A 21,660-nucleotide genomic window follows, 5' to 3' on the forward strand; every position below is an offset into this window, starting at 1 on the left:
TACTATAAGTATCGATGACATGCCCCAAAATTAGTGGTAGATTAAAAATTAGCGGTAGATAAAGTATTATTTGATTCTAACAGTCATTACTATTATTCTTTATTTCAGTATCCTACTAGAATTAAAAATAAATTGTTAATTAGCTAATTAAAACGGAACTTCTTTGTAGTGGCTCCGTTCTATGCCTCATTTCATAGAGAACCTCAAAGTGGCTCTATTTCATTATATTCCATTCATTTAATATCCCGAGATAAGAAATGTCGTTTATAGTCTATTTGTTTCTATTTCTATATATATATGGAAAGTTAAAAAATTATCATATATATAATAAGTCAAAAATTGCAATAGAAAAGAAAAATGGAGGCTTGTGATGATTTTAAAATCTTTTTCCTAGGTAATCTAGTATCCTTATGCACGAAGATAATCAATTCGATGGTTGTGATTCGGACTCTACTATGGATTTCTTACCAGAGTTCTCTTTTTCTTAATCTCATTGGTCGACTTTTCATGGTGATCTTTTTATTACTTATTATGACCTATTGACAAGAAGTGTATCAATTTGGACCATAAATTTCAAATTTCAAATTTAAATAAGAGTTTAATTTGTTCCTTAATTTTAACAAAAATAAATAAATAAATAAATAAGTGGGAAATTGGTTAATTCATTCATTTCAATAAAATAAAATAAAAATAAGTTTAACCAACCCATAATTTAACAAATAAATAATTTTACTAAAATTTAAAAAATGATGATAAAAAAAAAAAAGTTGTTTTTGTCTAAGATTTTATTGATTCAGAAAATAATAACCTTTGATCCTTTATTGTTTAAATTTATTATTACTTTTGTCCAAAAATAAAAATAAAGCTCGAAAGCAATGACAAAAATTCTTTAACATCTTTGTGATGAAACCAATCACGTGCTATTTTAATAGAAATTATATATTTTATTTTTTATTTTTATTTTTTGAATTGGTTGGATAGGTTTAGGTCATGCTTTATTGGGCCCCACGTGTCTCTCCCATTTCTCCCATAAATACCCAACACTCCCTCTTCCTTCATCCCCTTTGCTCTCTCTCCCTCTCTCTCTCTCTCTCTCTCTGAGCTTAGTTTTGTGCTAACCATGGGGGAACAACATGTTGGGTTTCAGAGTGAGGTTCCAGACAACCATGCCTTCACTGCCACTGAAATCCAAGAGCTTTTATCCCTCTTTCTACTCAACCACGCCACCTCCGACTCCCAGGCTTCCAATCCCACCACCACAGACCAGAGGAAGCTCCGCCGTATGTTATCCAACCGGGAGTCTGCCCGCCGCTCGCGGTGGAGGAAGAAGAGGCATTTGGAAGATCTCAACAATGAGTTGAACCGGTTGATGACCCAGAACCGCGACTTGAAGGACCGGCTCGGCCGGATTCTCAACTGCCGTCATGTCGTTTTGAGACAAAATGATTGGTTGTGGATGGAGTCCGTGGGCCTTCGCTCCAGGCTTTCGGATCTTTGCCGGATCTTGACCGCCATGTCATCGCCGTCCAACACGTTCACCTAAAAGTTAAATAGGAAAAATAAAAAATTATTGGAAATAAAAATTTAAAAAAAAAAAATGTTAATGCTTTTTTTTTTTTTCTTTTCTTTTCTTTGAATAAAGGCTGCTTTTGTGGGGGAAAAAATTAAGTAAATTATTTTCTGTTTTAAGTGAAAATTATTATTTTTTTAAATAGTATTTTTCAGACTAAAAAAAAAAAATATATATATATATATATATATATAGTCGAGTTTTTTTATAATATAGTTAACCAATAATTATCTATTTAGCTATGAGGTCTATAATTCAAATATTGACTCAAAAATTGATGAGTGTTACAGATATGTTTGGCAATTTTGTAGTGTTCGTGTGGGAGAAAAAAATTAACAAATATATTGCGCTTTTGTGTTCTAAAGTGTTGGAAGATGAAAGTGTCGGCTAATTTAGGGAATGATCATGGGTTTATAATCAAATAATACTCTCTCCATTGGTGTGAGAAAGCATCATAAGAGTTTATGCTCAAAGTGGACAATATCATACCATTGTGGAGAGTCGTGTTCATCTAACGTGGTATCAAAGCAACGGGCAAAGCCCGTATCGACTTTTTATCTAATAAATGCATCCCTTCCAGAAGTTGGGGTTTGTTGCACGTATTAGCTCTAGAATTACTACGGTTATTCGAGTAGCAAATACGATCAAACAAACTATAACTGATTTAATGAGTCATTCGTAGTTTCACCGTCTGAATTAGTTCATACTTACACATGCATGGCTTAATCTTTGAGATAAACATATGATTACTAGTAGGATCAACCAGATAAAAGTTGATAGGACAGAAATTTGAATGATGAGTCGCCGGCACGACGGTCGTGCAATCGTGACAACTTCATTAAATAATTTATCTAAAATTTTAAAATTTATTATTGTAATGGTTAAGATATGGGTTAATGTTTATGTGGATATATTTTAATTTATCTAATTTACTTATTTTCTATTAAAAAAAAAAGAATCTTGACCAATGAGGAGCCTTCAAAATTTTTAAATATTATCATAAAGCCAATAATTATAAACAATAATAATAAATAAATAATAAAAGGGAATTTGTAAGAAGGGTATCTTTTGGGCGTGGGATGCACGTGACTGACTGTCTGGTGAATCACTGAAACTCATGCCGTTGTCCACAAAATTCTATTTTTACATATTTAATTTTTATTTATTTTAAAAATTAGGATTTTAATTGTTGAAATTTTTATCTAAAATTGTCACGAGTCGAGAGGGTGGCGGAGCCGATTAATGAGTAACACGTTATTACACTTTAAAATCTCAAATAACTCAATGAGACGTGGATTCGACTTTTCTTATTGTCTAAACCTTTGAACTCTCTTCGTCGAAGTTTCCTTTAGAAATAAATGATGGTCCACTACAAGCTCAAATACTTACTACCCGTGTCAGCATAGTTTTTCTGTCTACTTTATGTTGTTTTCATCCTAGCTGTAATCTTTTGAATCACATCATTCATGACTTGGACTGACTTGAGGTGCTAGTAACAGACGTTCACTTATCGAAGACCTACACCTCTTAGGCTCAATGTCTTCTAAAGTTTGATTCAATTGTTCTATTTGACCATCTATCGTGCGAAAATCTAAACAAGTGCTTCAAGCGCTCTATAAACTTCTCCATAAGAGGATCATTGTCGAAGAAAATTGAGGCAAGCACTTGTGCAACCGAAATATCTTTTCCATGTATAACTGTGTTAAATTCTCAATCGAGTTTGACTTGGTGAGTCTATTGATATGAACCAAATCACAAGCAAATCTCTCCGCAAGGAACCAACTAGACTGACCTAGTGGATAAATCAGGAATACAGAAACAAAAACATCAATTGGGCCCGAGAATGCGATTGTATTATAAGGTCGCAATTGAACAGATCGAGCAAGTTCAAATTGATGTAACATGAAACCTATTAGTTCGAAAGCACCGTGGAGAGCAACAAAAGTCCATAGACCACCTAATTGACACCAACGAGTAAAATCTCCTTGTGCTTTAGGACTCCATAGTAACAACAAAGAGTGTGCTAAACTATTAGCACGAGTCGAAACTGCGACGGTTAAGAACTTGCATCCTTCCAAATAGGAACTTGTCAATCCATGGGTGCCATTCTAAGCAACCTCACAATATAAATTTACAGTTGTTTTTTCCATTTTCACTGTGGCACGTTCAAGGGACGCAAAATCTCTTCTCATCTTTGCCTCCATATTTTCTCTTGACTCGTACCGATCAGAATCTGACCCCACAAGAAATTGAGCAAAAGGCTGTTGAATTGGCCTATTTCACTTGCTAGCATGCCAAACATTTACTAATATACTATATTATCTATCTCTTTATAGTATGCCCGCCGTAATACTATTTTAAATCCTGATATATCTTTAAACTACCTAGATGCACAAAAAATAGAGAATTGTGAGCCTAAACCAAACTGTCGAGCACGTAGAGTTTCCTTTGACAAAGGAAACCATTATAAGAACAAGGGACATTCAAATTAATTTCCCTCTAAAACAAAAAATGAAAACAAGAAGAATAGAAGAATTAATCAAATGAGTGAAGTGAAAGAGCTTCATCTCTTCGGGTGATGACTCGAGCAAAGGAGCTCGTGTAGTCCTCACTCGAACAAAAAAATTTCCTTCGTGTTTCCTTTTTCCCTATATATAACAATCAAAATCATGCACAGAGTTGAGCTAATATCAAAACTCGAGATAAGAATGACGTTATCACGTAATATTGTATGGTTCCTACACAACACCATATGAGTCCAAAGTACAATATTCTAGTCGATAACAAAGAAAAGTTACCTGAGTAAAAAAAAAAAAAAAAAAAATCGCTATCAAATGTCAAAAAGTAAAGAAGAAATCGAATCTATTTAGATAAAAACTGTTAATAGTAAAAAAAAAAAAAAAAAATTAAAAGTAATTTTTTTTTTATTAGAAAAAGAAAGGAAAAATGGAAGTATGAGTTCTACGTTCCTTTATAAGCTTTTATAATTCAATAACGCATAGTAATTTCATAACAAATTAGGAAAATGCATTTGTCTCCTTATATTATAACCTTCTATTTTCTTTAAATAAAATGGCCAATAAAAAATTAATTAATTAATTAATTATATTATGAGATTATGAGTGGTAGCTTTTATAATTGATCAATCACACCAGGAAAAAGAAAAAGCTAATTTAATTAATTAAAGTTAAGTTAAGTTAAGAAAAGAAGTTACGGGAAAGTAATCTCCATAATTCAAAGAGGGGAGGGGGCTGCCGACTCTTTTTCCTCGGGTTGCACACGTGGACGGTCCAGATTGAAGGGCTTCAACAGCTAATCAAAAAGCCATAAAGGGATGGGAGATAAAAAAGGAGGGTGGGAATAGGTCAGCCACGTGTGCGTGGTTGACGGAAGGAACTCAGCCTCACAGTTCATGCCATGTCATGTAATCTAATTATCTACGTATCATTTCCTCATTGGTTCCCTTTTTCCTTTTTTTTTCCTTTTAATTTTAATTAAAGCTTAATTTAATCACTTTATTTTGAGGGCAAACAATTTCCATGCTTAAAATAAATTTAATATAATATATATATATATATATATATATATATATATTATATAATTTTACTAGATATAGTCTGACTATTTGTATAAAGAATCTTCTCACGCGGTTTCTTACTTAATTTTTCTAGATAGTTTGTCATACATATCATCTTCTTTGTAACTTCAACTATTGCCACGTACTCAGCTTTAGTAGATGAAAGAGTAATACAATTCTAAACTCATACCATTATCTGTGGCTTGCTCCCACTTGGTTGTATCCTCTAACTGTATGGCCTCATCATCAGATTCCCTTTCATTACCCAGCAACAAATAGTGTAATGGAGGTGAATACCTACTTTGATGGTTCTGATGATTTTCTCAACATCGGCTCAGGTGTCACTTGCTCCACTATAATTCCCCAGCAACAGTCTTAGGAGTTTCTTGAGTATCTGTTATAACATCATTAGGTGAATTTTTCCACTCTAGTTCCTCAGCAACAGTCTTAGGAGTTTCTTGAGTGGAGGTGAATACCTACTCTAATGGTTCTGGATGATTTTCTCAACATCTACTTGAGTGTCACTTGCTCCACTCTAGTTCCTCAACAACAGTCTTAGGAGTTTATTGAGTATCTACTACAGTATCATTAGGTGAATTTTTATGCAACTTAACGTTAACTCCCATTTGTTTCTTTGTCTCGGAACCTTTCTTCTCTTTGTACTTGTACAAAACATTTTCATTCAAGAGTCACGTCACAATGTCTCAAGATTCTTTTGTTCTTGTCATCCGAAAATATGTACCTGAACATGTCAGAATTATAGCCTATAAAATAGCACTTCACAACTTGAGGGTCAAGCTTTTTTTTTTTTTTTTTTTTCGATTTATAAATTTCAAGAGAAAAGTAGGGGAACTTAAAAGTTGGGCCTACATTTAGCCCAAACAAAATATTTGATCCAGTTTAAGGGAAAGAAAGAAAAACGAGGGTATGGAACGTAATATACTGTAGCGAAGAGGGTATTTCAGTAAACAACACATTTTCAAATTGGAGAACCGTTTGAAACACAGATCCCGCCCAGACCAGTTCACTTTGTGATAGAATTCATCAGCCCTAGATCCGAGAAGGAGAAAGTTCAGTGCGAAAGAGAGCTCAATATGGAGAAAATCTGCGTTGCTGTTCGATTGAGGCCATCTGTATCTCAAGATTCAATCCGTGGAACGTACTGGAAGATCGACGATAATCGAATTTCGCTTCACAGAGCTCACGACACGCCAATCTCCGGCAATTCCTTCGCTTTTGGTACATTCTTAGCTTATTTTTTCGTCAAGTTGCTTAAGTTTCTTCTCGTAATAGCTCATATCTTCTTATATTTGATGCTGTCTAACGCTGTGGAACTTCTGTTTTGGACTCTAGATCATGTGTTGGACGAAAGCTGTACGAACGGTAGTGTTTATGAACTTGTTGTTAAGGATATCATTCATGCTGCTGTTGAAGGTTTTAATGGTATGCTTCTCTCTTTCTTCGTTCACCGTTTCATATGCTAAAAGGTGATTGAGGATGTTGTCCTCTTTAGGAGGAAGGTTGTCATATCGAACTATTTGGAATGTATCTTTGTTTGATCGTAGTACTGATCATAATTGCTACGATGATCGTGGTCGGTTTATATGCGTTTGCGTTTATATCTTGACAACGGAACTCATAGTTGAGACATTGCAGGAACCGCGTTCGCTTATGGACAGACCAGTAGTGGTAAAACGTTCACCATGAATGGTTCTGAAAGTGATGCAGGAGTTATTCACAGAGCGGTGAAGGACGTGTTTGAAAAAATTCACACGGTAAATTCTTGTTTTGGATCTTGAAGTCAATATGAAATGCTTACAGTTGCAAGATAAATCTTGTAACTCACCATTTTGCTGTGTTATCAGATGTCAGATCGAGAATTTCTGATTCGAGTTTCCTACATGGAAATTTATAACGAAGAAATTAATGATCTATTAGCAGTCGAGAACAATAAGTTGCCAATTCATGAGAGCCTGGAGGTTGCTATTCACTCCCTATTATCTTCTCATTCTTTTCTGTGGCATCTAAAAACAGAACTGACATGGCTCTCTCTTTAGCGTGGAATATTTGTTGCAGGTCTCAAGGAGGAAATCGTCAATAATGCTGATCAAGTTTTAAAGCTCATCGAGCAGGGTGAAGGTATGGAAGAAAAATGAACTGGGACATTGGTTAAATTTCATTTCTGTAAATTGAAACACTAAGAAATATCTGTAAATTTTTTCCTGCAGTAAATAAACACTTTGGTGAAACAAATATGAATGCCAGGAGTAGTAGGTCGCACACAATATTCAGAATGGTATGTTTATGTTAGGACTTTGGACGGGGAGCTCCTTTTACCAATACCCTTTTACATACGAGTTCATCTTGTGCAGGTAATTGAAAGCAAGGGGAAGGACACCGCTGAGACTTTGAGTGCCGATTCCATACGTGTCTCTGTATTGGTTCGTACATTTCCACCATCCGGCATAAAACTTTGTCAAAGATAATAATTCATGTTTTTTCTGATTGTTTCTGTTTCCTACATTTACGCCCTTTTTTTCACTTGTATTATCGGAAATAGAATTTGGTAGACCTAGCTGGGTCTGAGCGAATTGCTAAAACTGGAGCTGAAGGAACACGTTTGAAAGAAGGCAAGCATATTAATAAGAGTTTAATGATTCTTGGGAACGTTATCAATAAGCTAAGCGAGGGGGTTAGGCAGAGGTAATTTCTTCTCCTGGAAACTCTTGTTCTTTCATGGAAGAACAAGTGATTAATGTTTTACTCTGCCTGTACAGGGGACACATTCCCTATCGAGACAGTAAGCTGACGCGCATACTCCAACCAGCCCTGGGTGGTAATGCAAAAACTTCAATAATATGCACTATAGCTCCAGAAGAGGTATATCCAATGAACTGTTGTTTCAATTCTCTTGTTTAGTGCATAATGGTGTGCATACTTTCAAACGTACACAAACACACATGTACATGTGCCCAACATACCATTGCACAGTCAGTTCAGATTCAAATCTGCTTAAACATATCCTCTTTGCCTTTAATTTGGATATGGGCATTAGGTACATATAGAAGAAACAAAAGGAACTCTCCAGTTTGCTAGCAGAGCAAAGCGCATCACCAATTGTGTTCAAGTGAATGAGGTTGTTCTTACTCTTATTTTCTTCGTATCTTGCACTATACTAGTTTTCTTTATTATCATCATCATGAAGCAGAAACTATAGTGCATGTTTTTATTTCTGTTTATATTTCAGTGTCCGACAATTTTGAAGTTCTGGCTTTGTTTGGTTAGAACTTAAGCTATATGATTACTCTGTCTTTGTTAAAATTATATTCTTTGGGGTTTCTGCCCAACTTTTTCGATATCATGTGTTTAGTTTTATCATCTGTCAAAATTTGGAGTCACTAATTTTGTATCAAATCCAATTATTTTTCTATATTACATATTCTTTGCCTAAGCTAATTCTCCTTATAATTGCCCCAGATTTTGACGGATGCAGCTTTATTGAAGCGTCAGAATCAAGAGATAGAGGAACTGCGTAAAAAACTTCAGGTGCCCTCATATTTGTCTCATTTGAGAAAAGGACTTCAAGTAGTTGACAATTAATTCTTGTGTAGGGATCACATGCGGAAGTACTTGAGCAGGAGGTTTTGAAGTTGAGGAACGATTTGTTGAAGGTAGGTTTTCTTTTCTTTTCTTTTCTTTTCTTTTCTTTCTTTTTTTCTTTTTGTTTTTCCTCAGTAGATCTCAGTGTTTCAGAGCATGTACTGATAATTGTACGTTCTAGGATCTGCAATATGTAATACTAATGCTGATTTCAAATAACCTGCAATATGTAATACTAATGCTGATTTCAAATAACCTGCAATATGTAATACTAATGCTGATTTCAAATAATCCAGTATGAACTTGAACGTGAAAACTTGCAAATGGAACTTGAAGAGGAGAGGAATTCACACAAAGAACGTGATCAACGTATCAGGGAGCAACAGATGAAAATAGAAAGTCTCAATAGTCTTGTCAATCTTTCGGAGTCTGCACAAAACTCCAGTCAAAGTCGAGTATGAAACTAACGCTATATCCTCTAATATTTTGACGTTGACAAGTGTGACTGTGGAATGTATTGTTGCTTGGTGTTGCCTTTATAGGATTAGCTTGCATGCTCTTGGCTGTAATACCGCTGTAAGATTTTTGTTTTGAACGCCAATTCTAAACTTTGTTGCAACAATCTTTTGTATTGTTTTTGCAGGAACAAGGTTCTTTGAAAAATACTCTCAAGGAAGATTTCAGTGGCAGTTGTAATAAAAGCCTTGAAGATGGATTTGTAACACCTTTTTTCAAGGCAGCTCCTAATGCCTTTGTTGCCAGGCGATCTAATTACTCTATGCCTCCTGAGTGTAGCCCTCTTCCGGATACTTTTAGCAACGTTGCCGATGAGGATACTTGGTTGAAATTGAATAAAGGCTTTGTAGCTGATCTTGATTCACTTCAAACGACTCCTGCGATAAAAGTGCAATCGTTTCCATTTAATGATCTAACTCCGGTGAGTGCTTTTCCGTGTAATGAGGTCTCCTATACGTCATTATGTCGAGGCTTTACCTCTGATAGTCTATAGTTATGAAAGGTTCTAATCTTTTTGTTCTTTTTTTTTTCATTAAGTTTGTCTTCCTTGCATAAAAAATGATGAACTCAAATTTAGGTGTTACTACTTTTTATGACATGCTAATATCTAAATTATATGTTAATGATTGTAGATGTGATGCAATTTTAGTTGAATTTCAGGGTCAGGGTCTCTCCAATGAGAACAATAAACAAGAGCTTCAAAATCTCGAGAGACAACTGGAGCATGCCATCATGGAGAAAAATAAACTTCAGGTTGATTTTAACTGTCTTTCTTTCTGTCATTGTTGATTAAATCAGGTTTGAATAAATTCATACTCATTCTATCCCCTTCTTAATATAAAAATATACCATGATGATGTGAGTTTACTCAGGCAATACTTTTTGTGAGACATTTCAACTCAATTACTTGTGCCATTTATTAAAGGGGCTCACACTGGAGCTAAGCCTGACCCAAATTGCTTATTTACTTCTTATTGGTCCTCATGCTCGTTCATCCATTAACCTTTCTGCACGATTGTTGATAAATGCAGGAAAAGCATGAGAAGCAAGTTCTTGTAAACGATAAACTAATGGCAGAGATATCAGAGCTTCAACAAGAAGCACAAGGAATCAAGGAACTTCCGCAAAAGATGTTCAATTCTTTGGCGATTTGTAAAGATGTTTACATGGACATCCTATCTTCCCTGAAGGTACAATTTGATTCTTATATGTACACATCTTCACATCCCTTAGCAGTTTTTAAGAGCATCAGTTAGGTGACACCAATTCTTATTGTATCCTTCTATTACTAGAATACCACACATGACGAGAAATCATCAACTGTAAAATTGCTATCAAGCACCGGCGAAATTGGAACATGCCTTTTTACTACTCTGGAAGCTCATTTAACTACAGCCATGAATGGGCAGAGTGGTCTCCCAGTGAATGATTCACTTAGTCAAGAGCTTCACGATTTACTTCGTTCGAGGGTGAATAGCATAATAGAATCTCTTGTGTTATCAGAAACATCCATTGTTGTTGGTTGTGAGCAAACGATGGATCCCTCGAGCACTCATCATCAGTGCAAGGTAAGCATTGACTACAAATGGTATCTCTTTTAAGGCATTTGAATGATTCAGATAATCGTACTTATTTGTAACTATGAACACTTTGTGACAAAGGGATGTGCTGAGGACGACTTATGGAAGGAAAGGTTGAGTACTGAACTTGATGATATCAGGGAAAGATACCATGGTCTCGAGAAAGAACTAGCATCCAACAACCAACTCTTGGAGTCATCGAAGCAACAATATGACAACTTAGAAAGAGAATTGAAGGTTGTGCAAGATGAAAGAGAGTCTTTGCGTAAAATGGTCTCTGAATCTGTTCAGAAACTGAAGGTGGAGAAGGAGCAGAAAGAAACCGTACTGAAGGAACTGATCACTGAAATCACGAGACGAAAAGATCTAGAAGAAGGGATTAAGCGATTCAGTGCTGCATTTGCCTCTCGACACAGATCATTCATGTCATTCAGCAGCGAGGTAAGGTCCAAAACTGAGGAACTGAAGACCCAGAATCCGGTTGTTGCTGTACCTGTTCCCAAATCTCTTGGGGGTTGAAAATTGGGCATTGATTTAATTAATCGAACTCATGCACGTTTTTTGCCTGTTGTATTATGTTTAGGTGATCATGTATGTACCATTGATTCCTCAAAATGATCCTCCTTGCATGTCAACTTGTGTTGATTCGCCTGGGGAACAAGATTTAATATACAGAAATTATGTTAAAATGGTTTATATTATATTAAAAATTCAACTTCAACTTGTCCCGAGCTTTTGTCAATTTTTTCTATTACCATATGTGGCGTTGATTTAAGGAATGTTCATGGATTTATAATTATAGAATATATGTATTGGCATGAGGTCTTTTGGAGAACCCCCAAGTAAAACCACGAGAGCTTATGTTCAACGTGGACAGTATCACACCATTGTGGAGAGTCGTGTTCATCTAACATTACTCTCATTCAATATCACCTCTCTCTTGAAGATTGTTGGGAGTGAGTTCCACATTGCTAATTCAGTGGAAGATCATGGATTTATAAGTGAGGAATATTATCTTCATTGTATGAGGCATTTTGGGGAAGCCCAAAGTAAAATCGCGATAGCTTATGCTCAAAGTGGACAATATCATACCATTGTGGAGAGTCGTGTTCATCTAACATGGTATCAGAGTCATGCCCTAAACTTAGTCATGTCAATAGAATCCTCAAATATCGAACAAAGAATTGTGACCCTCGAAGGTGTAGTCAAAAGTTACTAAAGTGTCGTACAAGTTATGTACTTTGTTCAAGGGCTCCAGAGAAAGGAGTCGAGCCTCGATTAAGGGGAGACTATTCGAGAGCTCCATAAACCTCAAGGGAAGCTTATAGTGTACTTTGTTCGATGAGAGGATTGTTAAGGATTATTGGGAGTGAGTCCCACGTTGGTTAATTTAGTGGAAGATCATGGGTTTAATTATTTCAAATTAATATTAATATATTAAATATAAAAGTAAAAAATATATTTAAATTTTTATAAAAAAATCTTCTATAATTGTTGTTTCAAACGGCATTTAAATATGACGGTTTTTGCCGTTTTCAAAAAAAAAAAAAAAAAAAAAAAAAAGCCCAACCATGTCAGCCTGGCTTGTTGGACGTGGAGATTTCGTCAAAAAGCTCTATTCAGTGCGGCTAGGGTTTTGAAACAGAATCTATGAAGAACTAGGGTTCATTGTTCTCTATAAATCGCGCCATTGAAGCAAAACGAGTGCATTGCCGTTCCCTCCCCTGCCCTACGCTAAGTTTGTTCAACCTTTTCTCTCCCTGCTTTCTCTATTTTTTTGTTTCGCACATTGGAGATCTAATTGGCTCGTTCCTCCCGCTTCTTACCATTTAGAAATGGATGCTGTGATATAATTTCTCAGATAGCATAGATCTAATTGGTTCTGTGTTCGTATATCTTTCTAGAATCTTGATATCTTTTTGTTGAATTCTTCGAGTTGGTGAAGCATTTTTATTGGATGATTCATTCGATGAAGTTATTCAATCTGTTCTTCGATGCGTATGATAAGGCTTGGTTGCGATGATTATAACATTTTAATGTTCTGAATGCTAATGCCATGGCATGACAGACACTTTACACCCATAGAATATGAGCATCGTGCCTTAATTTTGTTTTTGTTTTTTTCTAATACTTTCTGGTTCTGTTCTTCTCTGCTTTACTTTACTGGAATCTTCCTTAAAAGATTATACCTCTAGCTTCATTAGATTCAATCTGTTCTTCGATGCGTATGATAAGGCTTGGTTGCGATGATTATAAAATTTTCATGTTCTGAATGCTAATGCCATGGCATGACAGACACTTTACACCCATAGAATATGAGCATCGTGCCTTAAATCTGTTTTTTTAGTACCTCTGGTAATGTTCTTCTCTGCTTTACTTCACTGGATTCTTCCTCAAAAGATTATACCTCTAGCTTCATTAGATTCACTCGTTTCATTTGGTTCGTGTTTGTTTAATTTGATTGACTGAGATTCGAGCTGTATATATGTAGCTGTATTGTTTCATTGTTTGTTACTCTAGTTTTGTGTCAGAACCATAGCATATTGTTTCTTGTTCTAATCGTTGGATGAAAGTCCCACGATGGCTAATTTAAGGGGTTTATAATCAAGGAATATTCTCTCTATTGGCATGAGGCCTTTTGGGAAAACTCAGAGCAAAGTCATGAAGTGGATAATATCATACCATTGTGGAGAGTAGTGTTCATTTAACATGGCATCAGAGTCATGCCTTAAACTTAGCCATGTCAATAGAATCTTCAAATGTCGAATAAATGACTCCAAAGAGAAAGGAGTTGAGTGCTCCTTAAAGGCATAGTAAAAATTGACTAAGACTAAAAAAGAAAAAGTAGTTCTAGATTAAGTGGAGGCGAACATTCGTACTTTGTTCGAGGGGAGGCGTTGGATGAAAGTCTTAGACTCATTGGTTTGATTGAGGCCTTTTGGGGAAGCCTAAAGCAAAGCCATGAGAGCTTATGCTCAAGGACACTGTCATCATAACAAAGTAGACAATATCATATCATTGTGGAGAGTGTCATCATAACAAAGTAGACAATATCATATCATTGTGGAGAGTGTCATCATAACAAAGTAGACAATATCATATCATTGTGGAGAGTCGTGTTCGTTAACACTAATGTCTTGGCGTTTAGATGACACTATTTTTGGATATTTTTGTTGGGGATATGATCGTATATTCACAGGGCATGTTCCCGACCTGCATTGTGCGTCTCTGCAAGTCCTATGAAGATATTGGAGGTGCTTAAAGCTCTAACGTAGGCAGTTTTTCTGTATAAGTGTATATTAATGAGCTTTTGTTGTCATACATACAGCCATAAATTCAACCATATGAGTCATAATTTAAATTAATATATTCCAATATATTATGTTTTATCTATATATTAAAAACCAGCGGATTCAAAATCGGGTCGGGTTGACCTTGAATCCGGGGCCCAATAGCTAGCGCAACATAAACTCGCCTCATGGCCCAAGCCCATCGCAGTCTATAATCCAGAACCAGGCAGATGTGGCCCACGACACTTGGGCTAATCTTGTGCCCAATGTCTTCTACGTAGCTTTTTCTATGATCGCAAGCGAACGACCTGTCACCCACACACTGACCCGAGTATACAACCGCGCCTCCCCTACATGTGGCGCGTGCGCTAGCCGTACCTCAACCACGGCTAGACCAACGTTCGTCTCCCATGTTCCTCGGCGGCTCTAACATGTTGCAACTCGGTGGGCCATATAGATTGACTTGTGTTGTAAAGGATAGACTTAAACTATCGGGAGGATAAATGAGTGATTTTGACTTGAACGATTGTTAACATGTTATTTTAATGTATATAAGACATAAGGAAGTGATGTACGCTAAACATTCATGCACCATGCCATATAACATGTTAGGGAAGCCACGTTTACTTGGCGTCAATTCGTGCATTCGACTTCTATTCACATCTGATTTATGCAGTGTTCGATCTTCTCAACTCAATTTTTGTTCATTTATGCTATAGCCATACCTTCATCAATTGATTTCATTTGTCTACCTCCGACCACAATGTTTACAGAACTGATGAAAGTTTCTTAATCTCGATTTTAATTTGATCTTTTGATTCTCAATCTTGCAATCTTGATTTTCTGGTAGTTTACATTTCCTACCTGCAACCTCTTCACCCTCATTATTTCCACTATAACAACTGTCGTCATCCACTACAGTTTTTCCACTTGATATGGATGTCTGTCGTTGTTGCATCCCACTCCAGGGAAGGTCGAATTGATGAGTATTTGTGCATGAGGAGAACTTAGGTTATTTTTAGGTGGGTATTTGCGTATTTGCTGGTTAAAAGGGGATTTGGAGTAGAGTTTGTTGTTTACCCCAAATTGGATTGAGATAAAGTGATTTTTCAACTACATGTTGAAGTAAGAGTTAAATATGTATGCATGTTGAAATATTATTTTGAAATGTTTATGTGACATTTAGCATGTATTGAATGATTAGATGTTTATGAAATAAAGTTATTGTAATTACTCATAAGCCAATAGGTTAATTGTACACTCATTGTCACAAGCTAAATAACTTATGTTTTTGTTTCTCTATCATAGACTAGATGATTAGAATTTTGATGTTCTACCATAGGCTAGATGTTCAGCCGTGAGTTACTTACTAAATATTTTTACTTTCAACTTTTCAAAATATTATTTTAGGTAAAAGTAATTACTTACTAAATATTTTTACTTTCAACTTTTCAAAATATTATTTTAGGTAAAAGTAATTACTTAATATTTTTACTTTCAACTTTTCAAAATATTATTTTAGGTAAAAGTAATTACTTACTAAATATTTTTACTTTCAACTTTTCAAAATATTATTTTAGGTAAAAGTAAGACAATTGTTGATTGCGTCGTGGGTCTACATCCTCATAATTTCGTTTTTGCTTCTAAAAAATCTTTCCAACAGTTTATGAACATTGTTTCTTTATGTGTTGCAAAATTGATTTGTGGTTCCTTGGGTTCAATATGTATTTCTAAGCAAACTTTGTTTATTTTATTAAAAATAATCTTTCTTTTCTCGAGTTTAAAATGACACTAGCATGCATTTAGTAACGATCTTAGTCAATCTAGGTTTAGAAAACTAAATTATTATTAGTTTGGAATCTCGTTTAAATTAAAAAAACGAAAAGTTTGGTAAACACTAAATATTCTAATTTTGTTAGGGATGTTTAGGCTCAAAAGTTTCATAATTCGAGATACGCAAACAGCTAGCTGGAATGAGACGGTTTGACCAAACATGGGCTTTATTAAAAGATCCCTCTTAGAACATCAAATTAATATTATGAAGCAATAATAAGAATCATAAATTTATTTTTCCCATTAAAAACCCAATGCCATTTAATATTAAAACCTACTTTTTTTTATAGAGTAGAGAATAAATAAAAGCTTGGGAATTTAATAATAGATTCATTTCTCGATGGAATAATTAATTATGAAAAATAAAAATAAAAATAAAAGAAATTAGGTTGGAAAGAGATATGGAGAGGGCAGCGAGCCAAGAGCCGATCTCGATATTGCGGCTTGGGTTGGGTTGCAGCTCAAGGGCTTTTATGGGAACTCCAATTTAATTAATTAATTAATTAATGCGTGAGAATATTCGATAATCGAGTCTTTTATTTAATTACAACATTAATTAATATACCATATCGTTATCCTATTCAATTTTATTAATTTTTTTTTTTTTAATTTGTTTTCGATATTAAATTATCTAGGGCTCATGTGGTGACGAATTTTGTTAGTTTGTTTACGACGCTCGTGTTACGAGAATAAAAATGTTGTATTCTATCATCGATCTAAACACAATTCAATGAATATCAAATATCGATATACGATTTGATTTATCTCTTGCACCAGTACATTTGTATATAGGTTTACCGAACACTATAATTTAAGTTCGGAAGGGAGAAAACAGTCAATGAAATAAAGGGTAAGGAGAAATTTCTTCTCATTAGCGGAATAGGATCAGGGACAGAGATTATATTATAACGTGCTTTATTGAATTTAATTTTAATTTTATTTTTTATGAAATATTATTGTTTTTATTAAGATGGGTTTATATTTATATAATTAAAAATTGAAATTTTTGAATGAATACATATTTTTCAAAAACATGTATATTTCCAGTCCTATCCCTACAATCAGTCTTCTATCCTACCACAGGTGCTGTGTCAACCCATTGACTAAGAAGGGGGCGGGCGCAGCAGCTACATGGACCCCTTCCTTTCTGTTGTTGCCAGCGCTTTCCTGGGCCAAGTCGGAATTTTTTATGAGAAAGGGCAGGCAAAGCTCGAAGACTGCTATCCTCGGAGACCCACCAAAGCACGAAAGCCAGAATCTTTATCCCTGCAAGAAAAATGAAAAATTTCAGACATCACTAAAATAGGATAGAGACGTAATTTAATCAAGCTACGTATAATTAATGACGAAAAAAAATTAAGGAATTAATTAAATTATGTTTAATGATTACCTAACACATCCCTAATCAAACTCTACTTAAACCACTCTATTCTATTCTTGTAAGGAGACAGAAATAGAAAGAAAATGTTTAATAATGTCATAAATGTTTTAATTTTCTTTCGAAATTTTTATGATTTTTTTTAAAATAAATTTTATTTGTTACCAGTCTTAATTACATCTTTAGCCCTTCGAAATTATTAAAACTTTACGACATATTTTTAAAAAATATTTTTAAAAAATATAGTCTTGACCGTTATCAAGCAACAAAACGCCACATTATAACAGTTGTATTGAATAATTTTTTTTTCTCTCCACAAATAACATAAATAATTAAACAAAATGTTAAATTATTTAAAAAATCATGTTTTTTTTATTAAAAAAATATTTATTGTTTTCCCATGTTTAAAAATTTTATTTGATATTTTATAAATAATTTTATAAATAATTTAAAACTACAATATACATACATATAATATATACATACAATATACATACATATAATATATACATACAATATATATATATATATACGTACGTAAGAACACCATCCTTCTCTTTCAGAGAGAGAAGAAAAGAAAAAAAAAAAAGGGAAGAGCGAATTCCAAAGAGATTAAAGGGCAAAAGGCATTGAGAAGCCAAGAAAAGTGGCCTAAAAATGAATAGGTTCATTGTTGCTACACGCCTCGGTTTGTGCGAAGGGACACCCTCACCCACACCACACATCGTCTTTAATAAGATAAATCTTTTTGACCAAATCGACAGTAGGGTCACTTACCTGATTACTTGAAGCCATTGTCACTAATTTATTTTTAATGAAAGTTTGATTTTTTCATTTGAAATCCAAGTAACCAATGTGAACTTATAACATCAATTTCATGTTTAAACTTATGCAAAAGCTAATTTTTTCAGTGGTACATGTGTTGGACTTTAGGTAGACTAGACATTAAATATCTGGCATGGTTAGAGTTATTAAAAAGTTTATATGTGCTTGTTATAATATTATTTTCATACCAAAAAAAAAAAAAAAATGCCATTGATACTGCATTATTTCTTAGAATAGGTAAATTGTTCTTAGTATTTAATTTATAACTAAAATTTAAATAATTCCAAAAAAAAAAATAATAATAAAAGGAGAGAAAAATCTAATATATAACCACTTAGTGTCGTTTACTAGAACTCTTTTTTTACTACAATACAAGACATTTGTAGTGAAATTATGACGAAAAGTACAGAAACAATAACATGTGGGCTTGAATCTGTGTAATATAGATGAACAATGTGTTGAAGATTACTGAGAGTGAGTCACACATTTGTTGATTTAGAGGAAGATCATGGGTTTATAAGCGAGGAATACTATCTTCATTGGTACGAGGTTTTTTGGGAAGTCTATGTGGAGAATCATGATTCCGATGTACGTACAGTAGGAAGTTTATAATAATAACATATTTTAATTATAAAGTGATAAAAGTGTGTTGTCAACAAAACGCCCACATCTTATTGATTTAATTCATTTTAAATTCCAAAAGCAAACATATTATAATAAATAAATATAAAAAATGTAAAGGGAGATATGTTAAAAGGGCAACTAAATTTCACGTGCTTCTCTTTATCATATATATATATATATGTAAATAAATAAATAAATATGCTGATATTAGGCCGGGGAGGAGGGACTGGGCCCGGGCCCATTACGAGAGGGTGACGCAAATCCGGACAAGAATCCAGGATGGGGCCCATCCTCATGGCTGTCGGTAAATGGGAAGCTAGCCTCCTCTATACCCATCGTCTTTTTGGTAATTTTCGCCTACTGTACACGTGTCCCCCCACGTGGCACCATCTTCTCAACTCGTACTCGGGTTATCATTCTTTTTTTTTTTTTTTTTAAATATCTTGTCGAGCCAGCTAAGCAACAGCTTGCACAGAGGGTGAATTTGAGTGAGGAGCGTAGAGTATACGCGCGACAAAAGGGATGGGACAAGCAGGGTGAATTTGAATGAGGAGCGTAGGTGATACGCGCGTCCAAAAGGTAGTGAATTTAAAGCGGAGGCGGCGTAGCAAATGCCATTCCCATTTCCACACTTTTCTATGCCTTTTTATTGTCTCTTATTTATCATATATATATATATATATATAATTATTAATAAATAATAATAAATAATAAAAGTAGTAGTAGGAGTAGGAGTAGGAGTAGGGTAGATAGTAATTGAACAAGGAAAGTAAAGGGTGTGGTAGAGAGAAAAGGATGCATGCAATGGGTGATCGCAATTAATAAAAAAGGGTCAGAAGAATGGTAATTACCCTAGTTATTGCTTATCAGAGTTTTGTCTATCGAATTTGTATAAGACCGAACTATGAAATATCTTTGTTATAAATCTATTAATAGAAATGATTAATGTTATATACAACTTAGTCTAACTCTATGACAATGAACTCGTGTGTATAAAAGATTGTTTTTTAATTTGCGTAGCTGAGAATGACTTTTGTAATTGATTTAATATGTCTATTGTAATGACCCGAAATTTTCTACTTAATTTAAGGTTGCTACTGTATCCCTATCATAAAACACGGAAATACTTTATTTGAACTTTCATAAAACATAACTTGAAAATAATAACTTAAAATACTATCAATAAAAATCTAATTAATTGGTGAAAAATGAGATTTGATTATTATACGTTAAAATATTGGATAAAAGAAAGAAGAATCGGATCCTAAATTAATTTTTTTATAACCATAACTATATAAAAAAAAAAAAAAAAAATCTAAAATTGGATTTAGTGTAATAACAGACCAAAATCTCGATTGAAGATAGAGGATGAGGTTGAGATGAGAGGTTAGTGGAGAGAGGTGGATAAGTTTTATTTTATTTATTTTATTCGTTAAGTAATCATTTTTAGTTATTTATTTATAGATTATTATTATTATTATTATTATTATTTGGACGTATATTTTTTTTATAATTAATTTTATTTATTTATTTGTTTATTTTTGGCTATCCACCATTTATTTTAAGGACTTCAAATAGAGAGCTAGAAGCATAATTTTGTGAAATAGAATCGACTGCTTTTCCATATTGGAAAGTAAATGATTAGTTCCATTACATGTTTGATTTCGAGACTTATATAATATTGCTCTACTCTCTCATTGGTTCGAAACAGACTTTAGTTTATAAGTGGATCATAAATAAATTATTTATTAAAAAATTTGTGATGCTTAAGGTGAAAAATGTAATTACAGGATAAAATAGATTTTTGACCAAATTATAATGAGGAAACTATTCATAAATGATAGACTTGTTTGTAATGATTACATCAACGAACATAACATGTTCTATAATCTACCCATAATTATATGCTGAAAAATATATATATTTCATATATTAAATATAAAAGAAAAATATATTTATTATATTTGATGTATTAAATATTAAAATAATTAAAATGATATTCAAATTAGTTAAATATATATTTAGATATTACGTCATTTTTAAATATGATTTAAATAAGATATGGTATTAATATATTAATATATTAAACAATTTATTTGTAATTATGAAGACAAAATGAGAAAAAGTCAAGACACCGATCTATCTCGACCCCTGTAGTCTTTAGAGGTGTACATGGGTCTGTTGGATTGGGTTAAGAAATTTTTTTGAACCAACATAAAAGTTCGAATTGGTTGAATGGGCAAAGAGTTAAGTGGGGACACATTTCGAGAGTCCGGTTGTTAAAAAAATATATTTTTTTAAAAAAACCTTTATTTATGCATAATTTATAATTATTCAATACAATTTTAGATAAAAGATATTAAAAGTTCACAAACAAATATAAATCAATCCATAATCATTCAAACAAATAAATTCTTCGTCAACAACATAGTCACAAAATTGTAATAATAAGAAGAGTCATAAAAAAAACTTTCACAACGTTCTCCCACCAACACAAAGACAGAATTTTCAGTTTTAAGAAATGCATTTAAGAATGCGTAAAATGACAACAATATGCTTTAAAATTACTCAAATATATGTCTAATCTATAAACATTATACACAATACGCTTCAAAATAACTTAAAGGTATGCATAAATCATAATCAATAAACTTATTATAAGTTATGAATTCGAACCCAAGCATTTCAAAACAATACCCAAATACCATTGCAACAAACCCTTTTATATAATTATCTTTCATTTGAGTCCACCAAAATATTATCCTAAGAACTCAAAACTCGAACTAAATTTATTCAGTTTCAGAAAATTAATTCAATTCAACTTAAATTGTTATCTAATCCAACCCAAACCTCTGTAATTCAGTTGG

At 33.6% G+C, this 21,660-nt stretch overlaps 2 protein-coding genes and 2 non-coding genes across 4 annotated transcripts; all 4 read left to right on the plus strand.

Annotated features, from left to right (window-relative positions):
* Nucleotides 1-357: 357 nt before the first annotated feature.
* On the plus strand, nt 358-1,689 carry LOC111798794 (basic leucine zipper 4). The gene is given in 3 exon segments (XM_023682128.2): nt 358-394; nt 982-1,067; nt 1,070-1,689. Coding segments are annotated over 3 exon segments (597 nt in total). The 3' UTR covers nt 1,544-1,689.
* A 4,479-nt stretch (nt 1,690-6,168) lies between these two features.
* ZCF125 (P-loop containing nucleoside triphosphate hydrolases superfamily protein) lies at nt 6,169-11,570 on the plus strand. Its single transcript, XM_023681212.2, has 18 exons — nt 6,169-6,386; nt 6,501-6,590; nt 6,804-6,922; nt 7,013-7,126; nt 7,205-7,286; nt 7,376-7,443; nt 7,520-7,588; nt 7,708-7,850; nt 7,925-8,027; nt 8,203-8,283; nt 8,625-8,693; nt 8,759-8,818; nt 9,044-9,202; nt 9,391-9,684; nt 9,924-10,016; nt 10,295-10,453; nt 10,556-10,831; nt 10,925-11,570. Exons 1-18 carry the CDS (start codon nt 6,242-6,244, stop codon nt 11,360-11,362), a joined length of 2,562 nt encoding a protein of 853 aa, XP_023536980.2. The 5' UTR covers nt 6,169-6,241; the 3' UTR covers nt 11,363-11,570.
* Nucleotides 11,571-12,853: 1,283 nt separating this feature from the next.
* Nucleotides 12,854-12,940, plus strand: LOC111799371 (small nucleolar RNA snoR8a). Its single transcript, XR_002815840.2, has one exon. It is a non-coding gene; the product is annotated as a small nucleolar RNA snoR8a (small nucleolar RNA).
* A 140-nt stretch (nt 12,941-13,080) lies between these two features.
* On the plus strand, nt 13,081-13,167 carry LOC111799370 (small nucleolar RNA snoR8a). Its single transcript, XR_002815839.1, has one exon. It is a non-coding gene; the product is annotated as a small nucleolar RNA snoR8a (small nucleolar RNA).
* Nucleotides 13,168-21,660: the final 8,493 nt, after the last annotated feature.

This window comes from Cucurbita pepo, chromosome 7, assembly GCF_057944985.1.
Source record: "Cucurbita pepo subsp. pepo isolate OVF chromosome 7, ASM5794498v1, whole genome shotgun sequence".
Classification (NCBI taxonomy): domain Eukaryota; kingdom Viridiplantae; phylum Streptophyta; class Magnoliopsida; order Cucurbitales; family Cucurbitaceae; genus Cucurbita; species Cucurbita pepo.

What these genes read in the sequence shown, in the direction of transcription:
- ZCF125 (XM_023681212.2), top strand. Translation starts at nt 6,242, where the DNA reads ATGGAGAAAATCTGCGTTGCTGTTCGATTGAGGCCATCTGTATCTCAA. An exon ending in ATTGTGTTCAAGTGAATGAG is followed by an intron (nt 8,284 to 8,624) that starts GTTGTTCTTACT and finishes TAATTGCCCCAG; the next exon opens with ATTTTGACGGATGCAGCTTT. An exon ending in AACTGCGTAAAAAACTTCAG is followed by an intron (nt 8,694 to 8,758) that starts GTGCCCTCATAT and finishes ATTCTTGTGTAG; the next exon opens with GGATCACATGCGGAAGTACT.